This window comes from Saccostrea cucullata, unplaced genomic scaffold (genome assembly GCF_032062105.1).
Source record: "Saccostrea cucullata isolate Sc308-1 unplaced genomic scaffold, CSIRO_AGI_Scuc_v1 ctg125, whole genome shotgun sequence".
Classification (NCBI taxonomy): Eukaryota; Metazoa; Mollusca; class Bivalvia; order Ostreida; family Ostreidae; genus Saccostrea; species Saccostrea cuccullata.
Window position 1 is genome coordinate 969 of NW_026936290.1, and position 27,039 is coordinate 28,007.

The 27,039-nt window shown below is 35.1% G+C and overlaps 1 protein-coding gene across 1 annotated transcript; it reads left to right on the forward strand.

Moving 5' to 3' along the window:
- The first annotated feature begins 321 nt into the window (after positions 1–321).
- LOC134245284 (uncharacterized) lies at positions 322–25,214 on the forward strand. The gene is made up of 5 exons (XM_062727591.1): positions 322–960; positions 15,087–15,352; positions 16,804–17,854; positions 19,220–19,361; positions 20,785–25,214. Exons 1-5 carry the CDS (start codon positions 681–683, stop codon positions 23,915–23,917), a joined length of 4,872 nt encoding a protein of 1,623 aa, XP_062583575.1. The 5' UTR covers positions 322–680; the 3' UTR covers positions 23,918–25,214.
- The last annotated feature ends 1,825 nt before the right edge of the window (positions 25,215–27,039 follow it).

The window sequence follows — 27,039 nt, forward strand, 5'->3', positions numbered from 1 at the left end:
TTGTATAATTATATTGTTATTTTGTTCCTTTAATTTAATTTAATTTAAACATTATTTTATTATGTAAAGTAAGCTTACATAATTGGATTGGACATCAGGCATGGCCTATATAAGTCCTCTCCAAGGTCAAGGTTACAAGGTTCCTTTAATTGATGGATACTATACAAATAATCCAAACGTAGACTGTTTAAACCAACGGTTTTAACTGAAGTAAGAGGTAGCAGTAAAAAGGTTAAACCCTCATCTTTTATCTGATAAGTCCCACAGCATGCTTCCTCGCATAACAAAGTAGACCGCCTCCTTAAATGTTTACCTGGCTGTTCCCACTAGAAATCTTACGCCCCACAAAAAACAATACTCCGGTTATCATTGTTTCGCTTCCTGTATGATCGATCATCAGTGTAATTAACGGACAGCGGCTACCTGACCACATGGGTGTGTTATACAATATTTTAGGTCGTATCAGCAGCGCGCGAAAATTATTTCCACGACCGAACATTGATTTTACTCCCCTCTCGAGGGCGGTTCGTACAACAGCGGTGAACAGTTCCTAAACATTTTATTTGAATATGGCGAAACTGCCCAGGTACGTGTTTTAGGGGGTGTAGTGTGACAGTCATTTCTGTGGATTTTTAGTGTGTGTAAAAATGTGATTTCTCTTGGATTGCCATGGTTTTATCATGCCTTTAGGCGAACGAATTGTTACACCTGTGAATTTGGGGAGATCCCCCATAAAAATTGACCATGGGGACAAGCGAAATCTCCAAAATGCAGTGACATCGAACGCCCTCGTGGGAATTCTTCATCAGCTGGCCAGCGTGGTCCGCCTAGCAGACGACATCTTCTGTGACATTTCAGAGGAATGCCAAAAAGTGTTCGAAAAGTCGGAACGTATTAGCAGAAAAATTACATTTGTAGAACAGTTTGTCAAAGACCTTGATGCTAAATCAGTTACCATACGTAAGTTTCTACGAAGTACTATTTTTTGAAATGGGATTTCCTGAAGGAAATGTATTAGTTTCCTGAATTAATTTTATGTTGATCAAAATTCCAAAAATTTTACTAGAGGGTAGAATTAAATCGGTTTCTCATTAGGGAATAGCTATGAAAACAATTAGCCTCTGATTGATTTAACTTCCTACTGAATTATCAGAAGTCAGAGAGGGGGCCAACATACAAAACGGTATATCAGTGATTTAGATAAGGTGATAGGCAAGGACAGAATACACACTCCAAATATAGGAGAAAAATATCCAGTCTGATGATAAAACATGAATCATTGACGTCCAGGTAACAATGACTGGTCCTTCTGAACGGCCTGTCATAACTTTCCTGTTTTATCAGAAAAGATAAAACAGAGTCAATATTGATTTGAGTTTTAAAGCAGGGTTTATTAGTAATTTATGGTTATCCTGAATTCAAGATGATGCAGGGAAATATTGCTGTGGATTTCTTATGCCCCTATTGCCTTACCACAAACTATTTCCAGACAAAAAATACAGTTCCTTTTGTCGATAAGCACCTGCGATTAATGACTTTTAAAAATTGCACACCTGTGGTTATTTTGTAAATATCAACATTTTGCTGTCATTGAGAGTTATAGTCATTGAGAGTTAGTTTACGGACATTCGAGCTATTTTGATATGTAATAATGTAGAAAGTTGCTGATTATGATATTACTTTATTCCTTTGATCTGGTCATTAAGGACAGGTGTTGTATGGGTCAAATATCCAATCACTGACCCTGTTACATTGGCCTACACCAATCATTGCCACCCTTTCTCCTGGACTACAGAAACAATTGGATTAGGACCACCCAGTTTTTATTGTTATTTTTGGTAATTTGTAATAAATAATGAAAAAGCATTTAAATAAGATGGTACTGACAAAAGTTTAAATTTCGTAGCAGAGGTTGCCCTCTGTTCAATAAAATAAGAAGCAAAACATTTAATGACTATGAGAAGACTTAAGATTGGATCTGATTTGAGAAGCATTAGATTTTGAGATATTTAAGAAGTGGTGACTAAGTTGGCCTTGATCTCCAGAAGTTATCAGGTTTATTCCCAAGTGTGCATTGATTACAATCAGTAGACTGCGAGTTGAATCAAGAATTCTTTTTTACAACCCTGAGATGGTACGACTAATGTATTCTATGAAGCCAAGTAATGTTATAAAATTTAAAGATACAAATTGTAATAATTCTTTTATAGTTTAAATTGGATTTAAAAAAATAAATCTAAGTAAATTATTAATTTGACCTGCTTCATCTATCCAAGCAATATATAAAATTACAGTATAGGATTTTAATGTGGGATGAGGTTACAATTGAGATGGTAAGAGAGAGATCTAGAGAGTCTAAGAGGAATTCCCAATTCTTTTAAATACTGTTGAGTCTAGCGATGGGTAACTGTTTTTACCATAACTTATGCTTGTACATGTACATATTGACAAAATCTTTGCAGATATATTTGTGTCAGAATCTATTGTAAAAGCTTAAGATAATTGAATATTTTAAAGATAATTAAACCGAGGTAATCCAAGATATCTGTAGAATTTCTTACTCACTTAGATTGAAGATAAATTCATGTGATTCGATCTGCAGAATGATCCCGCAGAAAAAGCATTTACAATACATTTAGATTGACTTCTGCGCTACTTAAATTAAATTATTATTACTATCATGAATGAAACTGTTTTCGAGAGTAGGAGTGTTTTAATTAATCCTATGAATAATAAATGTGTTCTGCCATATTAAGATGATATATACAGATATTGTGCAATTTCTTGAATGTTCTAAATATCTTCTTTATAGTGATGATTTAAGAGTCTGTGGTTTACAGAAAATTGCTTCAGATTTGTCAATAAGATGAATTAGAACTACAAAATTCCTGTTTATCTTTGAAGTTGTGGCTCACCAAAAGGAAAAATAAATTTATTTTCTGTCGAGGGAAGTTGTTCCTTTGGGTAATAAAACACATCCTGTAGTGCGTATGATAATACACCTGGAAGGAAAAAAATTCAGAAGGCACTCTTTGTTAATTTGTAGCCATCACCCCCTATTGAACAAAATCAACCAATTATTTGCACTGTAACCCTATAACCTTGATCAAATACCCTAGCAACAACTTAGAGAAAACATTTCAAAAAGTTAATTTCTATTTCCTTGTTTGATTCATTGTCCGATCTGTTACCTTGATTGACCTACATTTTGATCGCGGACCAGATGAGTCACGTTTTGGGCTAGAGGAACTCTTACTTGTTAACTATGTTAACATTTCCTTTTCACCTATTCAAGTGTTTTCTCTTTTTTATAACAAACCTTTCAAAAGCTTTGAAATTTGGTTTTAGACATTCGTAGATTAGGAGGACTCTTCTCTCTATGAGAAATTCCCTGTGTAAATATTTGGTCGTGTCGAAGGGTTTCTTAAGTTCTACATCGGATGTAGTACTTGCGTGTACCTGAAATTCGTTAGTATTTACTTAATTTTATTATTATTGGAGAAACCTTGCTGAAAATAATTTAATGAAGAAATTGTGTATGCTTATAACTCTGCAAGGACTAGTATGTTAAATTTATATGCAGATCGAGGGTAAAAAAGTTCAATGACTTTGGTACTAATGGGATCCATTGAAACAATCATTCAAAGCTACCCTGAATTATATTTAGAGATTTTGCCCTATATATATTGGATTTTCATGGAACACTCTTAAATCTTGTAAGATTGCCATAAATTACATACCAATAATGAAACACTGACACATAGTTCTTTTAGTAAAAATCAAAGGAGTTCTTTATATTTATCTTTCTAACATTTAGATTACTGAAATATTGATCTTTTAAGATAAAGGATTTTTAAATAAGCTACATATTTTACTCAAAAAAAATCAAACCAAAGGAGACCCCTTATGATGAACTAAACTTGAGTGTTTTGTTCTTTTCATAATTTACATTTTACAATTTTATCATACTGTAAATACACTTTCTGTCATAATTTATTTTGGTAATTTGTTTGAAGTCGAGAATTCTTTATGTAACATTTCTTAAACATATTGGAAAATTTCTTTAAAAAAAATCCATTTTAAAATACACACTTGAATCATCAAAGGTTCTTTTTTTTTCAATATAGGGCTTGTAAATTACATTCATTTTTAAGAATGGTGCATAAATATTTTCAATACTACTCCAACATATTGATTTCTTTCAATGATTCTCAAAGGAGGCACAGGTTAAAGCTAAGAAAATTCAATATGTTTCTGTGTATTTGTTATAAAGAACTTGTAGATTCTTGGGTTGTAAAAAGATCTATTTAAAATTTTCTTTCGAAAAAAAAATGTATGTCTTGTATTGAAAGGAATTCTATTGGTCCTTTATTAGCAGAGACTGGGAAGGTGCATAGGCGTAGTCACAGGGGGGGCAGCGGGGGCACAAGCCCCCCCACTTTCAGATCTGGGGGGGCAAGAGTATGTCTGTGCCCCCCCACTTTTTAATGAAGAACAAAATCAATATATGAAATAATAGTAATTAATATATATAGTAAAATTGTGTAGAAAAATTGAAATTGAAAATAATTTGCCTTTGAAAAAAAAGTTGGCCGGTACCCCCCCCCCCCCCCCCCCACGAAATAGGATTTTCGAGTTTGGGGAAATTTTTTTTTTTTTGCTTTGCTTGTCAAAGAATTTCTGGACTTGAGCCCCCCACTTTTATGTTTTTTTTTTTTTTTTTTTTTTTTTGCTTTTTTGTCAAAGAATTTCTGGACTTGAGCCCCCCCCCCACTTTTAAGTTTGTGACTACGCCTCTGAGGTGTAACATAAATGAAAGATATTTCATTAATCCTTCAAGTGCACCATAAATCAGATATAGGTCCTGTCTGTGATTTTGAACATTAATAGGAAAACAGAGAATTAAGATTGAACAACTTCTCCAATCCCATTGCAGTGCATATTTATTTCAATTCAATATGTTTAAATCAACTTAAAATAAAATGAAATGTTGACAATGTCTTGATGAGATGTTCTATAAGTATTATAAAAATATTGAGTTCTAAAATGTGTGGAGGAAATATTTCATTTCAAAGAATATATGTGAAGAGCAACAATATGTTTATATCTTGATAAAATTTCGGCTTTTTAGCTTTACTTTTTGACTTCACATCTGGATGATTGAACAAAACATGCAACACTCTATTATTGTTTATCTTTTGATTTAAATGAATACATTAAAATTAATACCATATAGGTGATAAATATCATCATTCACCACTCTGCCATCTAATTAAGTACCTGGTCAGTTGTTGTTCGTGGTCAGTGATGGCTACTTTATCAGTGTCACATCTCTCTCTGACAGAACCTGTCATACACTCATTGTCACCTATTGTGATCAGGTGTCTCTATAATTATTGTCCATCGCACCTGTAATATTACCTGTCGACTTAGATCTGTATCTTGCAGCAGTCTAATTCTAATGCTAATTGATTTTTTGTAAGTATATTGCTATTTGCTAAGCACGAGCAAGGTGTGTCCTAACGCTCTTTTTTGGGGGGGTGGGGGGGGGGGGGGTTGCAATTGGCTGATTAATACAATTGTTTCAGTACGTACTAATATGTTGATCAAGTAAGATTTGGGCTATAAACTTAAATGGAAAATTTCATATAATTTGGTGCAAGGTGTAAAGATATACTGGTAATATATATAGTTACATGCCTATCATAAATGAACAATCATTTTCTTCAATGCTCCTGATTTTTATAATATTTGCAGTGTCTCGGATTCAAGGCATCTTGTAAAAACCTTCATAATAAGCTTCACTTTTGCCTGGAGATTTTTGCTGTTTGTTAAATTTGAGGTAATAGAAATTAAGACAGATTCTTTATATTTGGGTATGTAGAGATGGATTCTTAAAAATACACTAGGGAGATTTTAGCCAGTTCATGTTAGGTTAATGAAAATGGATTCCTTATAATACACTACATAGGCATCGGACCCGGGGGGGGGGGGACTATGTACTTAGTATAGACATTGAACATTGCTTCGTAGGTTTAGCCCTCCCACTTTCCACAGACACGTCGTAGTATACCGGGTTAAAAAAAAGGGGAAAGTGGTGGTGTTTGAAAAAAAAAATTGGTACTGAAGTTTGAACCCTCCCCCCCAAAAAATAGGATATCTTGTTTGGGAAAATGGACATTTTCCTTTTTTTTTTTTTTTTTGCTTGTCAGGTTTTTTTTTTGAAGGTATAATTTTTTTTTTTACACTTAGGCCCCCCCCCCACTTTCAGTTTGCTTCTGACACCAATGCACTAGGGATATTTTAGCGGTTTGTTGGGTATGGAGAGATGGATTCTGTATACCGGTAATACACTAGGGAGATTCTGGCCGTTTGTTGTGGTATCAGGTGAGACAGCCCCTCGACTTTGTGTCCGACGACCCATCATTATGATTGAGGAGGCCTCTCTCTTTTATCTTCCCAGTCTTCCGCTGTGTTAGACACAATATCACCTTGTACCTACATATAGAGGTAGATATAAAGATACATACACCTGTAAGTACCTGTCCAGGTATGACATTCTCTGATTCACTCTAATCAGAACTACATCATGTTTGTAATCAAAGGATTAGGGCGGTCTACACATGGTTAGTTACAGAGGGATTTATTATAGTTCTGGTCTGTCGTGGGTCCATTAAAGGAAGAGGCTCTCTACATTCCTGATGAGGGCATTGAAGCATGGCTGCATGAAGGGAGGATATCTAGATTCTGAGGTCTGACAGACAAACAATCTTTGTTTTAGCATATGAGCTTATAGGTGCTTTCCCTACACCATTATTAAAAAGTGACTTCTTAGACACATATACACCTTCTCTCTGACAATATTATGCTTTGCATACATTGCAGAAAACAAACTTGTTCCTTAACTGGTTCAAAGGCAGCTGTAATTTTTATCAATTTAAGGGAATCCATTGTGGTAATTGTCAAAAACATACAGTTGAACCTAGCTCTCTTGAATTTGATAGGGTTGGAGGAAAAAAATCAAGATATCAGAGGTATGAGAAAGTTAGGTTACAAGTTGCTGTCCTTTAAAAAAGGACTGCAATACGTGGACCATATGCATGCTTTTTTCTACCTGAAATTCAATTAAGAAAATTTCTTGGTGTAGGGAATATTCATGTAGGTTTGTTCACTTCTACAATGATCTGCCTACTTATAGTGATTGTAGTCTCAAAGCAAAATTGTGAAATTTATCTCCGATTAGCGACCTTTTATAGTTTTGTCAGTTTGAAAACCGGGTTATTTTGCTGCGTGTAACTCATACTGACTTGGACCTGACATCTGTTCTGGATTTATACGGAAGGAATTTATCATGAAAAAGAGAGATCTGATGGTATACGAGAAGCACAGCTCTTTAGTACGCAGATTTTTTTGTCGGACCCCCCCACACACACACACATTAAAAGCCTTTGCTACAGACCTTTATCAAACGATATTTTGTTTGCTGAAACACTAAATTATTTTGCGAGCCTTGATGCACAAAACTAATGCCGGCGAAAACTTGCTCTATCTTTTAACAGCTATCTCTATTCGCTGAATGACGTTTTTCATTCAGATTGTTAAGTTACATGTATCTATATACTGTATATAACTTCTTAAAATGCTTGTACCATAGAATCAATGTTTAGTTTGTATATAAAAGTATATGTAAAAGAGAGAAAATCGGATCTGCCAATGAATATATAAATGCGATATATGCAGAATTAAAAGCGCGATTTGCCAATGAATGGTATATTTTAATTCGAATAGGGCGAATTATTCTACGGGCAAGTTACCTAAGGTGCAAACTTTCTAGCATTCTTGCGCATGCGTAGCCTGACGTTTGCCCAGGTCATCTGGTTTTAACCTCGCTTATATATTTACTGCGTGGACCTCAGGGTCCACGCAATAAAGAAAATGCAGTTGCATTGTGACTTAAGTTCCCATCTCTTCAATATAATGAAAGTTAAGGGCTTTTTCTGGCAACAAATGAATGACTAAAGCAAAAGGTTAAGCCATTTATATGGCACCAGATTATGATTAAGTGCAGTCCTATTGAAGAGATTAAATTTCTGTAACTGTACATAAAGAAACAACAATAAAGTCAAGAAATTCACTCCTACAATGTTTGAACTTGAATCATGTAAACTCGATTGGTATATACATGTGAAAGGTGTTGTAATAATGGATTTAAACATAATCTGATTTAATCTTTTCCATTATTAAGACTCATGATTGCCTATCAATTCATACAAATGTTAATAATGTACCGATATTTCATTTCTCTCTTGATTGAAGTTTCCCCCAGCAGGTTCTAAAATTGCATATCACATTTAAAGGGGAGTCCTTATAATAACCTTATAAAATTATGTGTCTCGGCCACAATCAGATTTTGCACTGATTGAATTCAAAGCATTTGTCACCAATAAGCACAAAATCTAGAAACCAATACAATTTCTTATGGAAATGCCAAATTTGCTGATATCTGATTAGCAGTCGGGAGTTCAGGTGCATGGTTTGACATTTGCATGCACATTCCTCATTTGTTGCCGTTTCACCTGAGCTACGGAGCTAAAAGATACTGTCGTTATAATCCCTCCCAATCATACAGCACAAAATCTCATTATCTCGGGCCACCTCTACAAACAACAAAAGCCTTGTCCACCTGACCCTTGGTCCCTTTCACCTCCAATGGTTACTATGGTGATACGGAATTGAATTTTAACAATGTTTTTCAGTTGACTTTGAGGCAGATGAAGGTGTTGGATGGCCGGTATCAGGCCTGAATCTTATGTCAATATTTGGAGCTATATTGTACGGAAGTCAGCGATTGGCTCTGGGTTGGACAATGATAAAATGTCATTAGCAAAACTGCCAATGTAATTCAGAGGGGGAAATCAGTTTTAATAATGTTTCACTGAGAACAAACTGACTGTAGGACTTGTTTAAATTTGTCTACATCATTAATTTCATTAAAATCGCTGACTCTAGATTTAATTATGAAAACAGGAAACTTAATGATTTGATTTTATAGGAATCTAAGTTGAAATTGTTTTTTTAAAAAATGAATCCTAAATAATTAAGGCACTGAAACATTTAAAAAAGATTTTTAGGCTTATATCTTTAAAAATGTCTGTCAATTTATGAACATTTTAACAACTAAAAATAATGAGTCTTAATTCTAGACTCTTTAAGGATATGAATATGGACTTTAAAAGATTGGCCCTTTGATATATTTTTCTAAAACACAGAGCCTTAGGTGCCCTTTTAGCAGGCCGAGGTCAGGAGTAACTTTGAAGTTACAGAGGGTCGTTATCTCATATTGTCTAAATTTGAATATGTCAATAAATTATCTGAGGATCATCTTCAAAGCATAACGTGTTGAATTTCACAAACATAGACAGCGAACCTGATGGCGTGAGGGAGTATTACAGCGACATAAAAACGTAGTTTTATCATTACTTACTTCTACAACTCCTACATTAAAATCTGACAAAGATACGTCATTGTATCACGTAAGTTTATCTGTTTAGAGGAAGACTAATGTACCTAATATTAAACATATTGAAATGTGTGTAAAACATTTAAATTTTTCAGAAGGATTTGACAGGAGTTTTATTTACCATGACTCTTCTTTAAGAAACATTCTTGACACAGTGCCCAGATTTTAAGTCAATATATTTCAACACCTTTGTCAATAGAAAAATATATATAGCAATAGTCATGATGCGTAAAAATATATTCTGTGATTTGGGCTTTGATCCTGAAGTACTTCTATTTTAGCTGAAGTAGCCAGCATTAATGTCCCCATATCTTGCATAACTAGGATATCCATTTTTAAGACCTTTGACCGTTGTGTTTGATGTATACCCGATCATTTTAAGTCTATAAAGAAGACTATATAGAATTATTCGGCAATGTTATTCTGGTTTTTCTCCATTTATTTGACTGACACCAATTTTAAAGGCTGAAGTTTTAACCATTAATGTACCCAAGTACTACAATTTATATGTAGAGAGCAATAAAATTATTTGATTAAAGACCCACTGTAAATGGATAAATTACTTTCGTAGCTACCAAACCGTAAAATTCGGAAGACAATTTGTAAGCAGACGAATGTCATAATGGTATAGCTCTGTTACCAGATTGTTTTCTTAAAAAGCTTTGTATGAAAATAATACTATCAAGAACTAAACTTTGAGTTCTATTGACCTAAAGAAACCCCATTTTATTTATTTACACAGTGGGAAACATGACCCACAGTTTAAAATTCTTCATTCAAACTTGATCACCGATCAGTCTTAGTATAGAAAAGGGCATTAGAGCACCCAATAATCAGACTAAAATGCATACAGTGTAAAATTAATAATTTCAATAAATTATAAACCTTGAAAAAAAAAGCTTTGATTATAAGTTTATGATTTAATGTCAGTTTAGTAATGAATAATAAGTTTGTTTTAGTAATTGCTTCCCTTAACAAAATTTTGTCAGGAAAAATTAAGGTAAAAACTGACAGAATATTCAGCATTTCTCCAGAACAGAAGAATGAGTAAAATATCATAAAAATGAGGGAGGCATCATACAAGGTGGTCCACTCAATCAAGACTTGTTAATGCTAGGTGACAATATATTACCACATAAAGAGGACTGTGACCTTTACCTCTGACCAAAAAATAAATCCCTTATTTGAACACCTAAAACCTTGAAAATATGTGTGTCCATTTAAGACCATTTTATTTTATCTGATTTTCTTATTTTAGGATGTCACAAAGTTTTATCATGATATCTGCATTTTGCTCAGACTATAATTTTCATTGAGTATACGTAACAAATAACTAGTACCTTATAAACTTTGAGTACACTGACTAGGTGGATACAAATTTAAGATAGAAAAGATAGAAAGTACGTACCTTGTACTATGAAAAAATAGGTAAACACAGGTCATTAATGCATGAAAACCAGTATATGCAAAATAACTAATTAATGCAAATAATAAGTAGAACATTTTTGAATCTCTTTGAAACAAAACTTCAACAATAAGAATCTGAATGTGCCTTGTATAGATTTTATTTCATCAAAGAGAATGTATATAAAATTGCATCAGTCTTTTGCCTCAATGAGACCTGATCTTTGATCAGGATGACTGAATTTATATTAATTTATTTCTTGCATAGGAAAAATGTAAATGGCAACATACTTAGCACAGATCGAATATTAAAAAACAGAAATTCAATAAGCTTTGTCAAAAAATGGCTGAAACAGCTTAAATGACAGAGTTACAGGTTCGGCCTCATCAATTATCAATGGGACGGCCATTCAGTGTAGCAGGGTGTATAATTTTCAATCAGGGCATTCTAATGTGTATTGATTTATTGTGTTAAAACCGTAAAGATGATTGGTAAAACAAATCTGCTGCACAAGTCCGTAAAATTATTTACATGTTTTAGTAATTTCAATAAAAAACAGAAAAGATTCCTTAAGTTAGTTTCATCTTTTATCAATCAATTTTCATTCATTATTCATTAAGGCCTTTTAAATCAACTTTATGATCAGAATTTGGCTTAATTGTTTGAGAAAGGCAGTAATTTATAGGTATCAGTTATTAAGAATTCTTAATAAATATAATTTTTTTATGTTACTCTGCTGTTACTGTTGTAATATTGGTTTAATTTACAGAGATTTCTCAATCAAAAAGTAAGTATTATATAAGCATCTTTGACATTCATAAGTCACACATACATTGTGTTAGGAGACTGTACGGGTATAAGAAACAATTCTTTATATCGATAATTTCTACAGATTTATAACAGCAGTTGTATACTTATTTAAAAAGTCAATGCTTTAAATTTAGTAACAAGTATAACAAGAGGCCCATGGGTCACATCGCTCACCTGAACACCGTGGCTAGGAAAAAGTAGAAATTGGTTTATTATTGAAAAGTTTAAATCAAATAGTAGTCCCATGACCTATCATGGCTTTGCTATTCTTGAGAAGAAGATTTTTAAAGAATTTTCCTATACATTTCTATGTAAAACTTTGGTCGGCCATTGTGGCCCCGCCCTACCCCCGGGGTCATGATTTGAACAAACTTGAATCTACACTACCTAAGGATGCTTCCATATAAATATGATCAATTATGGCTTTGCTATTCTTGAGAAGAAGATTTTTAAAGAATTTTCCTATACATTTCTGTGTAAAAGTTCGGTCGGCCATTGTGGCCCCGCCCTACCCCCGGGGTCATGATTTAACAAACTTGAATCTATACTACCTGAGAATACTTCCAAATAAATATGATCAATTATGGCTTTGTTATTTTTGAGAAGAAGATTTTTAAAGAATTTTCCTATATATTTCTATGTAAAACTTTGGTCGGCCATTGTGGCCCCGCCCTACCCCTGGGGGTCATGATTTGAACAATTTATAATCTACACAAACCAAGGATGTTTCCCCATAAGTTTCATTTTTCCTGGCACAGTGGTTCTGGAGAAGAAGATTTTTAAAACATACCACCAAATTTTCATTAATTCCCAATTATCTCCCCTTGAATGAGGGCGTGGCCCTTCATTTGAACAAACTTGAATCCCCTTCACCCAAGAATGCTTTGTGGCAAGTTTGGTTGAAATGGCCCAGTGGTTCTTGAGAAGAAGTCGAACTGTTAATAAGTTTACAGACAGACGGACGCCGGACAAAATGTGATCAGAAAAGCTCACTTGAGCATTTGGCTCAGGTGAGCTAAAAACTATTTAGATTATAAGTTATCTGTATAAATTATGTCTCATATTTATAATTATAATTATAATTTTAAATATTGTTTTTCTATACACATCATGGGCATCTCCCAAATTAATTTTTTTTTTTGAAAATATCAAATATTTAAATCTGCTCTATAGGTGGCGTATCTGAGGCTGCTTTGTATGGTGTATGTCTCGCATCATCTGAACACGACATTCCATGTATGTCATGGTGTGATAAAATGTACCCTGATATATTATCGGTTGAAACTAACTGTGTGATTTCTATATCTACCATGTCACATTTTCATGAGTATATAATGCACAATTTTTATATAATGACAGAAACTGTGTGGCACAGTGTCATTAATTTTACTGTATTCATTTCTATAAAATAACAAATTTTAAAAATTTATACAGTCTGTTTGAGCACTGAATATTACGTAAAAGAAGTTTCAAAAGGAAGAGAAAGGGATTAATGGAAGATTTTAAATTTTTTTTAGTAAGATCAACATTTTTATTGATAATTAAATGTTTAGATTTTGTTTTGAAAAAAAAATTGTATCTTGCTTTCAATTAATAATTTGTTTGTGTATAAAGAAAAAGAAGAAACTTTAAGCAATCTCTCAATTTCTCATTAAAGAAATATATAGTCTCATATATACTCCAGAATGGTTGCTGGCTAGTATATGATATAAATGATAATGGTGTTCATCATATTAAGTCCATGTCTAAAAACAATAGAATAAAAAACTTTCAGATCACGTATTGTATCGTAATTAAATTAATAGAACTAAAACCTGTAGACAGAGGTTATTTGAGCCTGTCTATTGATTTATGGACCACGCGTACCCTGTATGGAGGGAACATGTGGCTCTAAAGTGGTCCTTAGTCCCGCTAAAACCCACAGGCCAATTCCTGGTCAAATCGATAGAAGCAACGAGGCCCAGATGGGGGGAACCGTACACTCTCATCACTAATTAACAAAGCTAATTTATTATTATTTCTTAAGTAAGCTTTGTAGTACAAATGTGAAAATCGTACTGTAGGCAGAAAAGATTAAAAGGTGGCATTAATCACAGCTACTGAATTGTAAGGTTAAAGTGAACAAACTGCTAACGAGACGGCTCCCACAAAATAAAATCCACATAGTTTTGTCACCAGTGAAAGGTAACGGGAAAAAATAACCTAACTCTTAAACAAATACTCCTGTGTGTAAAATGGAGAACTGTTTGTATTGAATTCCTCGGGACCAAATACATTACCCTTAACATGCAAGGCCATAGAATTTCTACTTTATTTGTGTGAATCAGAAATTAGTGGGCAGATAACTAAATATGTTTTTAAATCTCATGTTTAATTCACTGTAATTAAAGAATGCTGTTGGCATATTACATTATGGTAATAACAATACAATGTATTACATTTAGACTTAGATGAACATAAATTTATAGGTAGAGGTCCTAGAGTGCGGGTAGGCTGTTTGTTAAAGTAAATTTAATACAGGTCTCCTGGAGCATGCTCAGTAACATGCAGTTCAGAAATACAATTTCTTTTTTATGTATTTAGAATTTATATATATTTAAAAACTGATTAAAGGTGATAGAAGTGTCTTTTCTTACCCCAAAGAGACAAATTTAATGTCCTGTTTACCCACACATTTCTTCTGAGCATAAAGACTTTTGATATAAATGCTACATCATAAACAGTTCAGTTAAATAATGTACCCGGTAAGGAAAAAGTTAATTCTTGCATCCAAAATTGCCCAGGGTTTTCTAGGGAGTTTTGGGGTCATGATGTACATTTCACTTCTTGAACAACCATGTGATTTCCTTGAGCTAGAGTTTTTTGTGTTTTCACTGACATCTATCATTAATTGTTTTATGGAAATATTCTTTTTAAAACAGTACTTCAAATGATTAGATATGATTGTGACCAGTGGGCCCCCTCAGACAGTTATTCCTTCTGTTGTCAGAGATTTACTCTAACGGTCTTCACTGCCTCATTAATACCTGTCTGATGGTGGACCAGTACAACTGCTACTCTCCAATATTAACCTGTCTTGTTTGAGTTTAACTGTCCTCTCATCAGCACATATTATACATACCAACATGCAGTGATTAATTGTCTGGAGAAGGCTTTTATGACAGAAAAGTATTTATTGTGAATCGTAAACAAAACAAATGAGAAATAAATGGACCAAAGATGTCTTGAATCTGATGGTTTCATTTCTTAAATGAAATTTTGGTATTAAGAATAATTGTGTTATGGATAATAAAATTCCTAAAACGTAGACGTAATTAAGTCTAAGTTGATTAATTTGCCCTTGTTTTACAGCTGTTGGTGACCTGACTAAGTTCAGCCATTGTCATGACCATCATGTTGCCAAGCACGGCTTTGACTGTGACCTCTTCACCTCTGATAACCGTCCCCACTGTATCCAGGACCACTACGCGCTGGGCGAGACGTCTCCCGGGAAGATCATGCGCGGGGCGGACCTCTACAGGAAGGATGGACTCTGTACGTCCAGGCTGTTCAAACTCTGGCCAGTCGCGCTCAATGAACCCAAGATCTCCTCCCCCGACTTCAACCTGCCAAGAAGGGTAAGAATTGTAGGACTTTTCTGATTGTAAGTTTCTGTGGCCTTGGAATGTCAAGGTTACATATATAACTCTGTTCACAATAGACAGGACAATCCTAACATGACTGTCAGTAGGCAAAGTTTCTGAATCAGGCCAAGATAAAAAAAAAAAATAGTGTGTTTTCTATTCCAACCTGAGAAAAAATTGGGTGGGTAGGTAGGGAAAATATTTTATTTTGAATTAACATTTCATAGGAAGCACAAAAGTTTTTACTGTGGAAATTACTGTAAAAACTTTTTTGCTTCGGATATGCATTTTCTCATAAACAGAAGTGGTTGAGATTGGGATTTCAGTCATTTCTAATAGCAAAACCAGATTTTTTTTTAAATTCTTGAACAAAATTTGTAGATAAATCGTCAGTTCATATATTTTAACGTTGGTCGGGGAACCAGAATCACACAATTTATTTATATAGGCCTCAGTTACATGCCAAGGCCACAGAGACTTTCAAATATTGAAAGGTGAATAAAGAGGAGTGAAAATACAATGCTTTAGACAGGATAATGCATATAATGCAAGAAATAATACCTAAAACATATGAGCTTGAAGTTTTGTTTTTTTTTTAAACAATTAATCTTTAACTTTCTGGTATGTATGTCTAGTGAGCTACATTATAATAGTTCTGAAGTTATAACAGAAGGATAGGAATGTATAAATTATATTTAGTTGGTAATTATAGACTACTGTAGATCACTAAATTTTCACGACACCTTATTTTCGTTAGATAGTCATTGACTCTTGATTAGCGAGACAAATTTTTCGTGAATTGTGGTTATTGCTCTATATAATCTTAAGGGATACTATTATACGCGAGAATTAAATTTTCGCGAGAACACTGTCTCGCGTAATTACGCGAAAATAAAGTTCTCACGAATAAAAAGTGATTTACAGTATATGGGTACATACAGTTATGAAAGTTGATACAGTTTTAATGGTCATTTCAGAATTTTCACCATAATTGCTTCCATTGTGGCATTTGTTCATAACTACTGCCTAATTGCACATCCGAAATTTTATCCAATGAGTTTTAAATTCATTGCACCACTAATGATAACATTTTTACATCATTAGGCGATGTTTTATAATTAAATATTAATTAGTTAATTAAACAAAAACAACTTGTAAATGGGAAGTATTTGTCAGTTGAGTAGTCCTCTTGACACCTTGAAGCAACTGGAAAAGTGGATGTAGATTTTAGATGCATTATAGGATAGTCAAGCATTGTTCAGTATGAGGAAAGATAGAAAGGTATAGTTAATCAATTGTTCCTAAATACTTAGGTTGAGAGAATTTATTTTTTGGTGTTCTGAACTTTTCATTTCTGTAAATATGTAAGAAAGTATTTTTAGGTCAAGATAGTTCAAAAAAAGAAAAATCAGAGAATTATTGATGGACTTTTATTATTCTTTCAGTCACAAGATGTGTTTACTTTTGAGAAGAAGTATAAAAAGTTGAAATTGAAAGAAAGGAGGAAAACAATTCACATCACCGATGAACTTTACCCCACGGAAAAGAAAGATCCCCCCAAAGAGGAGAAGGAAAAAGAGAATGAGTCAAGTGAAATTGTGGTGCCTCCGTCCGAAGTGATAAAAATAGACACCTCGGGGACAGGCTTCCATCGCATGCAGTCCTTCAGGAAAGTCCTTGCAAAAATAGAATATGAGGATGTCAAAAAGAAGAAACGAAGGAGAACTGTATCTGGTGTGTCGGAGAGTATTCTGCAGGAAATTGAAATGTTTGAACAGAAGCGAGTGAGTACTAGTGGACGGGACCATGTTAGGGACTATAATTTTGACGATTTGGACGTTCTAGAAGTTGAGGTTCCAAGGGACGAGGAAATGGCAAAATATCTGGATGAAATCGATGCCAAAATTGAAGAGAGAAAAGAGGATGAGAGATTGTTCAAGGAACCTAAAATCATGAAATTTTTTCCATGTCGTAGATCAAAATCTCTTCCAAGGTGTGCCAAGTTAAATTCTGCGAAGGCTCTAATTGAGCGAAAATCTCAGATTGCCGGACTTAATGAAAGTGAGCTAAGCCTGAATAGTAATAACTCTAATGACAGTCGACATTCCCGTCTCACTAAACGCGGCAGCATCATCAGTAATAAAATCAAATCCCTGGTACGCAGCAACAGCGGGAACAGACTTGTCGAGAAAATCCACAAATCGCGACCAAAGTCCCTAGACCTGGACGCCATAGACTTTGAGGTTTCTAGTCCCTCAAACTTGGCTAAAATGCCCAGTATGCCAGATAACATGCTGACCAGAAAAGAAATGAACTTGAGGGTTGGTCCGGGGACATACTATGGATTTGAGACCGAGTGTAATACTTTACCTCGGCGCAATGTCAAAAGAAACGAGTTTCCCTGGGAGTCCATGCCGAAGGACTGGACGACTTCTGTCAAGTTAAGGGAAATTTCCAAGAGGCATTCCAGTTACACAGATCGGCAGTCTTCCTCAGGTAATGTAAAAATTTACCCATACACCCACGGTCCACCCCAGTACATAGATTCATGGTCTCTCTCAGGATAATGTAAAAATTTACCCATACACCCACGGTCCACCCCAGTGCACAGATTCACGGTCTTTCTCAGGTAATGTAAAAATTTACCCATATACCTCTCCCCCAGTTACACATCTTCAGTTCAACGTTAATTCCCCCCAAGTAACACAGATTGGAAGTCTTTTTCAGATAACATAACAAATTTCTCTCCCAGTAACACAGAAGGTAAAAGGTACTTAATGCTTTTTATGTTCAAGGAACACTTTAAAAACTGGTTTTCTCATTCATTAAATATACATGTTGCTGCAGTACTTTTTTTTCAATTCATTATTCCTAGGATGTATATAGAAATGCATACATAGGTATTCTCAAATCCATCAGAGTAAAAGGTAATATTTGAAAAGTGCATAAACATGTACATTAAAGTTTTCTTGATATTGAGAATTATTGATGATGTTACAATTTATGCAAACTAATCAAAGGACCAGATATTCAGAAATGCATTCTTTGCAAATATCTAAGCTTTGAAAAAGCACAAAGCAAGAATCACCTAGTTCACCTTGGATTGTACTGATCTGACATGACATTAATTCTTTTATTCATAGTTTTTCTTCAATAAATTGAATTAAAAACACAAATCATTTCCTCCGCTTTGGATGTGTGTCATTTATAAGGCAATAAAACCACTGCATGCATTTGTATTGACATTATTTGATTTGTATTTTTTGATGAATTGGACGTTGACATGCAATATTTATTTCTATTCTGTACAAACTGTGAATTCTGTGATAGTTTTACCCAGCCTGCTCCTGAGATCAATGTTAGCTTGTCTAGATATCCGTGTTTGGTGTTCTTAAGTCGGACGTTAGGATCGGGTTAACGCGTTAATCTGATACTCACAAGCATGCCAGCCATTTCCTGAACAGCTCATATTAAAAGTCAACATCGCTCCTCTAGGATCAATAGACTACTTATTTAGCTATAACATCCTCTAATCACGGGACAATAAAACTCAAAGAAACACAATTATTATGAAATATAATTATTCAAAACTCTTAGTGCATTGTTGTTCTCAAAAACATTGGACAAAGCTACTGACAACTAGATTCAAATTAATCCTCCATTACATTACCCCCTTAAAAAGCATTTAGTGAAAATTCTGTATTCTCCTTAACTACATAATATTCAATTTGTAAGAAAAATGATCAGTAAAGTATTTAAGATTTAATCAATAATTAATTTAAGATATTGGGGGAAAAAAAGAAACAGTTTTAAGTTTGGTACCAAACATTAGTACTTATGACCTTGACCCATGTTTTGTAGGTCATTGGAGTGGTAGCAGTAGTAATCGACACTCTCTAGACAGTGACCATGTGGTGAAAGCCGAGACTATTCCTAACTCCACGTCCCAGTGTTCCCTTGGTAACGACTCAGGACGAGACTCGCCGATTCCTCCAGAAAGCAGGTAAACAAAGGATAAAATCGTAGCGTACTTTTATAATTGGCCTTGTAAAATATAGAAATGTAATACAATCTTAAAGAGAAAAAAAAGATTGGTAAGATAGTCTGAGGAATACCAAACCTATACTACAGTTTATAATAAGTTACAGCTGAAAATGAGTTTAAAGCTACAAATAAATATTATATTTTCAATTTTTTCCCCCTAATTAAATCATGGGTGTTTGCACAGTTCTGAAGTTAATTTTTTCACTTTTTCCCGATTCTCAATGTTAAATCATTGAGTACCACTATAGTGAGAGAATACAGCAAGTTATTTTTTCTATTTTTTCCCTTATACAGGTATGAAAAACACTTATGATTTTTCAATCAAGCAATGCCATCTACAAATGTAATAAGTAGGTGCCTTGATTTGATTGGCCATAGTTAAGAGGGCTATTTAAGTAATAATCTGATGATTAATGCCAGGAGAGAATAAAAGAGTAAAAGAACTCTCACCTCCGTATGTCATGGCTATTGTAAAGAACAATTCTTTATCCTTATTATTACGAGTAATAGATTTGCTTTCCCTAATTCTACCAGTTAAAGGCTTTTCATTTTAGCGCACGTGTTGAGGTGTCAGATTCACTATTACCTATTTCATCTTGGTATGCTTTCTCAGTATTTCACTGTGTTTTATTTACCTGTACACCTCTGATATATGAAACTGCTTGTAGATCTTACAAGATAGGGGTTTATAACAAATACTAAGCTTCTAAAATTTCAGTGTAAGAATATCATATTCTTATATAGCTGACTTTGGAATCCATGATGCTACATGTAATTGAGACATTTTCTTTCTATTAAAAAAAAATGCTCCCCCATTTCTGTGCTTTTGACTTATTTGATTGAGTGCTCTTAGTAGAGGGGGATTTTTTTTATTTATAATACAACATCAAGGTTTTTCCTTTTTCCTTGATAAGATCTAAATAAAGTGAAGAAGAGTTTTCTCCCTTTAAACAGATTTTTGCACATGAATGTGTTGCTTGTATTCTTTTGATTTGTCTATGCAAAAAAAAAAGAGAGAGAGGGTTAAGAGAGGGGAGAATTCTAATGTATATATATTTTTTAAAGAAAATATTTTTCAAAAATATTTTATCCATAATTAATGCAAAATATCAGGAATCAATTTTGAACTGCACTTAATTTCAATTCAAGGGATTTTCCTTTACTATATCCCAATTGCAGTAATTTGATGTAGTTATATTGCAAAAGTTTTAATCAGCTCTAAAGGAGTATTTTACTCATTAAAATAAATCTTCAGAAAAACCCAGGTAGTATGTAAACAAGGAAAATTTTAAGCAAAATCTTTGATAAGATATGCTAGTACTAGTATATAACTAACGTCTCATTGAAATATAAAATTATCCTTCTTCTGCTTGTACTTGTAGGTGTGGGACAGAATCCACAGGAGGTTATACCGGAGATGACGCCAGCACGGTAGCGGGGGACGTCAGTTCTGTCGTAAACGCCAAGCTGGACACCGAGACCTGGCTGAAGAGTCTGGCAGTGCGAGCCCTGGGGCGGGAGGAGGTGATGTCCAGTAGTGCCGAGACTCTGTCCTCCCTCACCAGGCTGACCAAGAAAAACATCATGGCCCTGGACCTGATGATGTCATCACCCCAGAAGAGACCCCCGCCATGTGACGACGGGGAATCGTCGGTGTATTCTGTGGATCAGGAGGGCTTCTACACATCCTTCCACAATGACAGCGGATTAAGGAAGAGCAATGCCACACTAGTGGATGAAGAAGAGGAGGAAGAGGAACTCTCCATTAGTAAGGACTCCCAGAGTCTGTGTAGTGTGGACAGTGTGATCCATAATCCTGAGGGAGGAGAGAAGTATGCTGGGGCCAAGACAAGCAGTGGGAAGATAATTAACAAAGTTAGCCCTCCAGCGCCACCAAAGAGAACCAGTTCCTGTTCAGGGGTGGGTCCGAAATCTCCATACGATTTTTCTTCTTTCTCTGATACAGACCAGGAGGCTATGTCTTCCAGACTGATCTCAAAGACTCAGATATCTAAAACCTCCATTCCATCCCTGTGTGTGATGAGTGATGAAGACAGCTCACTCAGTAGACAGACTTCAGTAGAAGGCAATCCCACAGTGAACAAAAATTCCACTGAAAGTGTTGCTAGTGAAAATAATTCTCTTGGAAATTCAACAAATCCTTCCTCGTTTTCTCATTTCGAGGGGAAGGGTTCTTTAGACAACACAAACATGGCAGATGAAAGTGTTTACTGTCAGACATTGCCAAAAGGATTTCACTCCAACTCAAAAGATGCACAACCACATGACTATACAAAATCTTGGCCTAGGTGCATGAACAAAAAGTCAAAGGAGGATCATCCAAAGTCAGGAATTCTGAAAAGTACAGACCGATCAATGAGTGGCCCAAAGACTCCAAAGTCTCTGAACTTTTCACCTGTCATCAATATGTTCAACCCCGGAATGCCCCTGTCTCTACAGCTTCCACTTGTCTCCTCTCCCACTTCTTCTGAAGATGGAGAGAAAGAAACCAAAGTAGCTGATTTAGCAGAAGAAGGCGTGTATAAACTGACAGTCCAGGAGGAAAGAAAAGACATACCACTCAAGTATCACCCCACTCTGGTGGTTAAACCTGGCGCCCGCGCTCAGTCTTCAGAAAGGAAATCTCAGGAGTCTCAGAAAGTGCCTAGTGAAAAAGACACTATGAAAATACCTTCCTCTGAAAAAACCCAGGAGGGTCATTATCCACCTTGTACAATTGTCCCCATTCATAATGGTGCTGTCTTAAATCAAACTGCATCGAATTCATCCACAAGTTATTCTGGAATGTACAGCACTTGTTCCTTTGGTAGCATCAACTCGCTGGAATCTGCAGGCTCCTTGTCTCTTAGCAACAGCTTAACCTATGTCACCATGGAGAGCACATGTAGCTCCCCAAATTTATCCAACCTGGATGTTCCTATGATGACCACCCCTACAGGATCATTTGAATCTCTCTCAGAGCAGTCCACATTCTCTGCTTCTGTTCAGAATCAGTATACTTACACTAGTGACAATTCCAACTTTAGTTCCACAATTGAAACAATAGCAATAACAACAAGCTGTCTGGATTCTTTTGATGACATTAAACCTGAAAATCAATCTTTCCAAACATTCTCTGGACCACCTATGTCAACATCTACACCTCACTCTTCTGTCTCCAGATTAGAAAACCATTCCAGAAATTGGGACACTCCTTCTCAAAGGTTCCAAAGTTCAGAACCAACATATAAACCAGTCGAGAGGGGTAGGAGAAGAACAAAGCAAGCACCTGTTCAGGCAGCAGAACCAGAGAGGAAAATGAAATCCACAACTTCGCTCCCTGAACACATGGTGAACTATACCAGCACCAAGTACCAAGAAAGGACCAGAAACTATAAACCAACAAAGCAAGCTCCTACTAACAGCAAGAGAGGTGCAGTTGTGAATGTCATGAACTTGAGTAAGGGGGCCTCTAGCTATAATAGTGGCTCTAGTTATGCAGAAGAATCATCCAGTAGAACAGATTCTTACAGGGTAGCCATGGCAGATTCCACCAATGACAGAAACTGTCACAAAGGAACCCCTGCTGAACCATCCAATCGAACAGATTCTTACAGAGTGGCAATGGGAGAAGGTAACAGCTATAGATCAGGATCATACAGAGTGGCCATGAAAGAAAGTCTGAGCTGTCCATCCTTCCAGCAAAGACTTAGTAACCCACCTCCTTCCCTAAGCAATCAAAATTCCTACAGTGGTTTGACTGACGGATACCCCCCACTTACCTCTGATGATGACGTCCTGATGGACTGCACGCGGACAGACTCGTACAGGGTGGCGGTACGTAACACTCAGGGAGTGGTGAACAATGAACTGGTCCAGAGGAATTCATCCTACAGAGTGGCAGTCAATGACATGGAACCCATTATGGCTGACTCCAGGATGAACGGACTGGACACAGGAAGTGAGCTGGTCAGTGGAAGGGATTCACGTCGGATGGGAATAACTAATATCGACCAAGTGAAAGATATCTCTGGTGGTAATCAGGGGACCAAGATTATTGGAGGGGTTGACGTTTCAAAAATAGATACCAGCAAAGTTGTGAGACGTCGTCCAAAGACGGATGTGGATCCCATATCAGTCATCTCAAGTCGTGATGCCAGCAAAAATGCCAACAAAAGTCACAAGAGCAGCAGCAAGAGGCACAGCACATCATCCACATACATCAAGTTTGATCCGATATTCGAGGTCGGAGAGGATATGATGTTGTCTATGGAATCCCTAAAAACAGGATCCAACTCCTCTCTCAAAATGTCCTCCTCAGACTATGTGGACCATGGTTACGGATTCAACAAGGAGGCCGTGAAAGTCGGCAGCGGAGGAGGTCAGAAGTTCCCCAGTGAAAAGAGTAGTTCCTCTTTAATAGGCTCCATCAAAAGTACGTTCAAATCAATGTCTGGAAATTCCAAACAGAACAATTCTAACAGCGAAGACGATTGGAGGTTCTCTATGGTGTAAATCAAAATTCTGATTTCATTGGGAAAAAATTTCACCCAGCATTTAACTCCCTGTGATGTAATAATGTTTCCATGACAAAAGTTGTTCCAATTTACATTGAAAAGTGCCATATGCAATATTTCTAATTTTTTTAAATCAAGTTATTTTTCCCTGTTTATTCTTTGTTTTAAAATTTTGTATGAAAGTCGTTTTATATTCAAAAGATCATTAGACTATATTTCATGTAAATAAATATCTATTTTTATAAAACTAAAAAGACATCAAACTATTTGAACATGTAAATTAAAATCATGTATACTCTGTTTTAGCTAGCACGTAACTGTAGCTTTTCTGTAGTGTAGCATGAGATTTTATATAGGCATAGTGTGCTATTTTTGAACACTGAAAGTGCTTGCCATTCATTTCAGATTTCTGATGTTTTCATTTTACCATTCTTTTACCTAATTTTAATAAATGCTCTGAATATATTTATGAATTTTAAACATTCATCTTGTACCAAAGTTATCATCATTTTATATATTTTACATTAAATTATTGGATATGCAAAAATGGCAGCATTATATGTGTGTCTTGTCTGTTAGTGAATATTATACATGATTGTATATACATGTATGTTTATGTCCTCCATCAAAACTACTTTTCCTGCCTGTTAATTATAATGTACAGAACAATGATTAAAATTCTGTTTTTTAAGATTAAACCATTCAAACGAAATCTCATGCAGCCCAGCATATCCAGTTTACTTTCAGTTTATATCATATACTGTAAACCAACTTTTATTCGCGACTACTTTATTTCACTATTTAACGAGGGGTAAAGTATTTCACATGATTAATTTTCGCGACCAAAGCCTATTAAGGTTCTCTTGTTAATAGACCCATAGACTTTAAGAACTGGTTCGCGACGAGAAATATTCGCGATGACGAGATTCTCGCAAAATTCGCGAAAATTTCTCGCACGCGAATAAAAGTTGGTTTACAGTATATAGGTTAGGCTGATTATCCATTTCAGTTAATGCCAACATTTTATGCAATAAACTTAATCAGTGGAAAGCATGTAAAAATAACTTTGTACATTATTTAACTGAAAACATTTTACAAAATCAAAAAGAAAACCTTATTGTTTGATATTTTTTTCACAATATATTGCTGTTCAATTTACTTGAACCCTTCACAGTAAGCCAAAAGAGTTGTTTGAAGTGCTTGTTATTATACCAATATAACCATCACATTGTGTAGTGCAATTCTGTCCTACAGATCTCTGTAGCAAAAAAATAAAGTATTTTAGTAACTATAAAGGACTTCAGTTTTAGTTTCACAGGATGCAGAATGTATATTGTGTACCGATATCTACACACTGGGAAAAGTGTCTCACATGATATTGATGTCATTATCTTTTTATTTGAAAATTATATAAATATTTTTATGTGCCCAGATTGAAACTAATTATATACATTGTATAAGCTCTTTCAAATGACACCAAGGTCAATGACCTTGTGACCTTCACTGTGACCTATATGCTAAAAATAGTTTTTATCTGCAAACTTGAACCGTCGCCATAACTTTTGAACCATAAAAGATAGAGACTTCGTATTTGGTATGCATACACCACTGATTAAGCTCTTTTAAATGACACCATGATCAATGACCTTGTGACCTTGACTGTGACCTATACACTAACTATAGCTTTTTTTGTCGGCAAACTTTGACCTTCCCCATAACTTTTGAACGAAGAAAGAAAAAGACTTAATATTTGGCATGCATACTCCACTAATTAAGCCCTTTCACAGGACTCTAAGGTCAATGACCTTATGACCTTGACTGTGTCCTATATGATAAAAAGAGCTTTTTTTGAACCTCTACCATAACTTTTGAACCATGAGAGATAGAGACTTCATATTTGGTATGCGTACTTCACTAATCAAGTTCTTTCAAATGACACCAAGATCAATGACCTTGTAACCTTGACTGTGACCTATATGCTAAAAATATGCATTTTTTTTTAACTTTGTTGCCGCCGGGCGCATAGTGTTTCAAAAATACATCTTGTTTCATATGAATTTCATGTGAAAAAATTTATATAATATTCACATAATATTTTCAGAACTTTAATGTGAAGTTTTCTTTGCACAATATTTATGCGATATGCTCTTCATGTGAAATTCATTAGACTGTTATGTCAAAATTTCTGGAAGTTTTCATACAAATTTCAAATATCTTTTTTTCTGTCTCTTTCTCATTCTAAGAATTCACATAAAATTCATGTGAATTTCATATAAAATTTATGTGAGCCACTTTTGCCTGTGATATAATAACTACCACATGTGTGGAGACCATGTTATCTGGTGCTACATGTATATGAAGATGTGCAAAACAAAGCTTTACTAGCACCGCCATGGAGCTGGATGGCTGACTTAAATACATGTATATTGTTATGGAGAGAATTTGGTCAAGATGTGCAATTTAGCTATATTGTAGGCATTCCATGCACAAATAAGGCATTACATGACACGCAAAGCTATATTGTAGGCATTCCATGCTCAAATGAGGCATTACATGACAGGCAAAGCCATATTGTAGGCATACTATTCACAAAAAAAATATAGCATTACATGAAGTGCCAGACATTCCATGCACAAACAAGAGGCCCAGGGGCCACATTGCTCACCTGAGCACATCGGCTAGGAAAAAGCAGATCAGAACTGAAAAGTTTCCTGAGGGAGGGGGGGTCCTACCCTCCTTACCCCAAAAGGCCATGATTTGAACAAATTTAAATCTTCAATACATGAAGATGCTTACATGTCAATCTGACTAAACATAGCTTTTCTTCATCTTATTTTTCCTTTATTTTTCTATGTAAAACTTTGATCGACCTTTGTGGCCCCACCCTATCCCTGGGGGTTATGATTTGAAAAACAAACTAAAATCTACACTAAGGAGGATGATTCCATATAAATATCACTGATCATGGCTTTAAAGTACTTAGGAAGATTTTTAAAGATTTTTCCTCTATATTCCTATGTAAAACTTTGATCAGCCATTGTGGCCCTACCCTACCCCCAGGGGTCATGATTTGTTCAAACTTGAATCTACACTACCTGAAGATGATTCTATGTGAGTTTC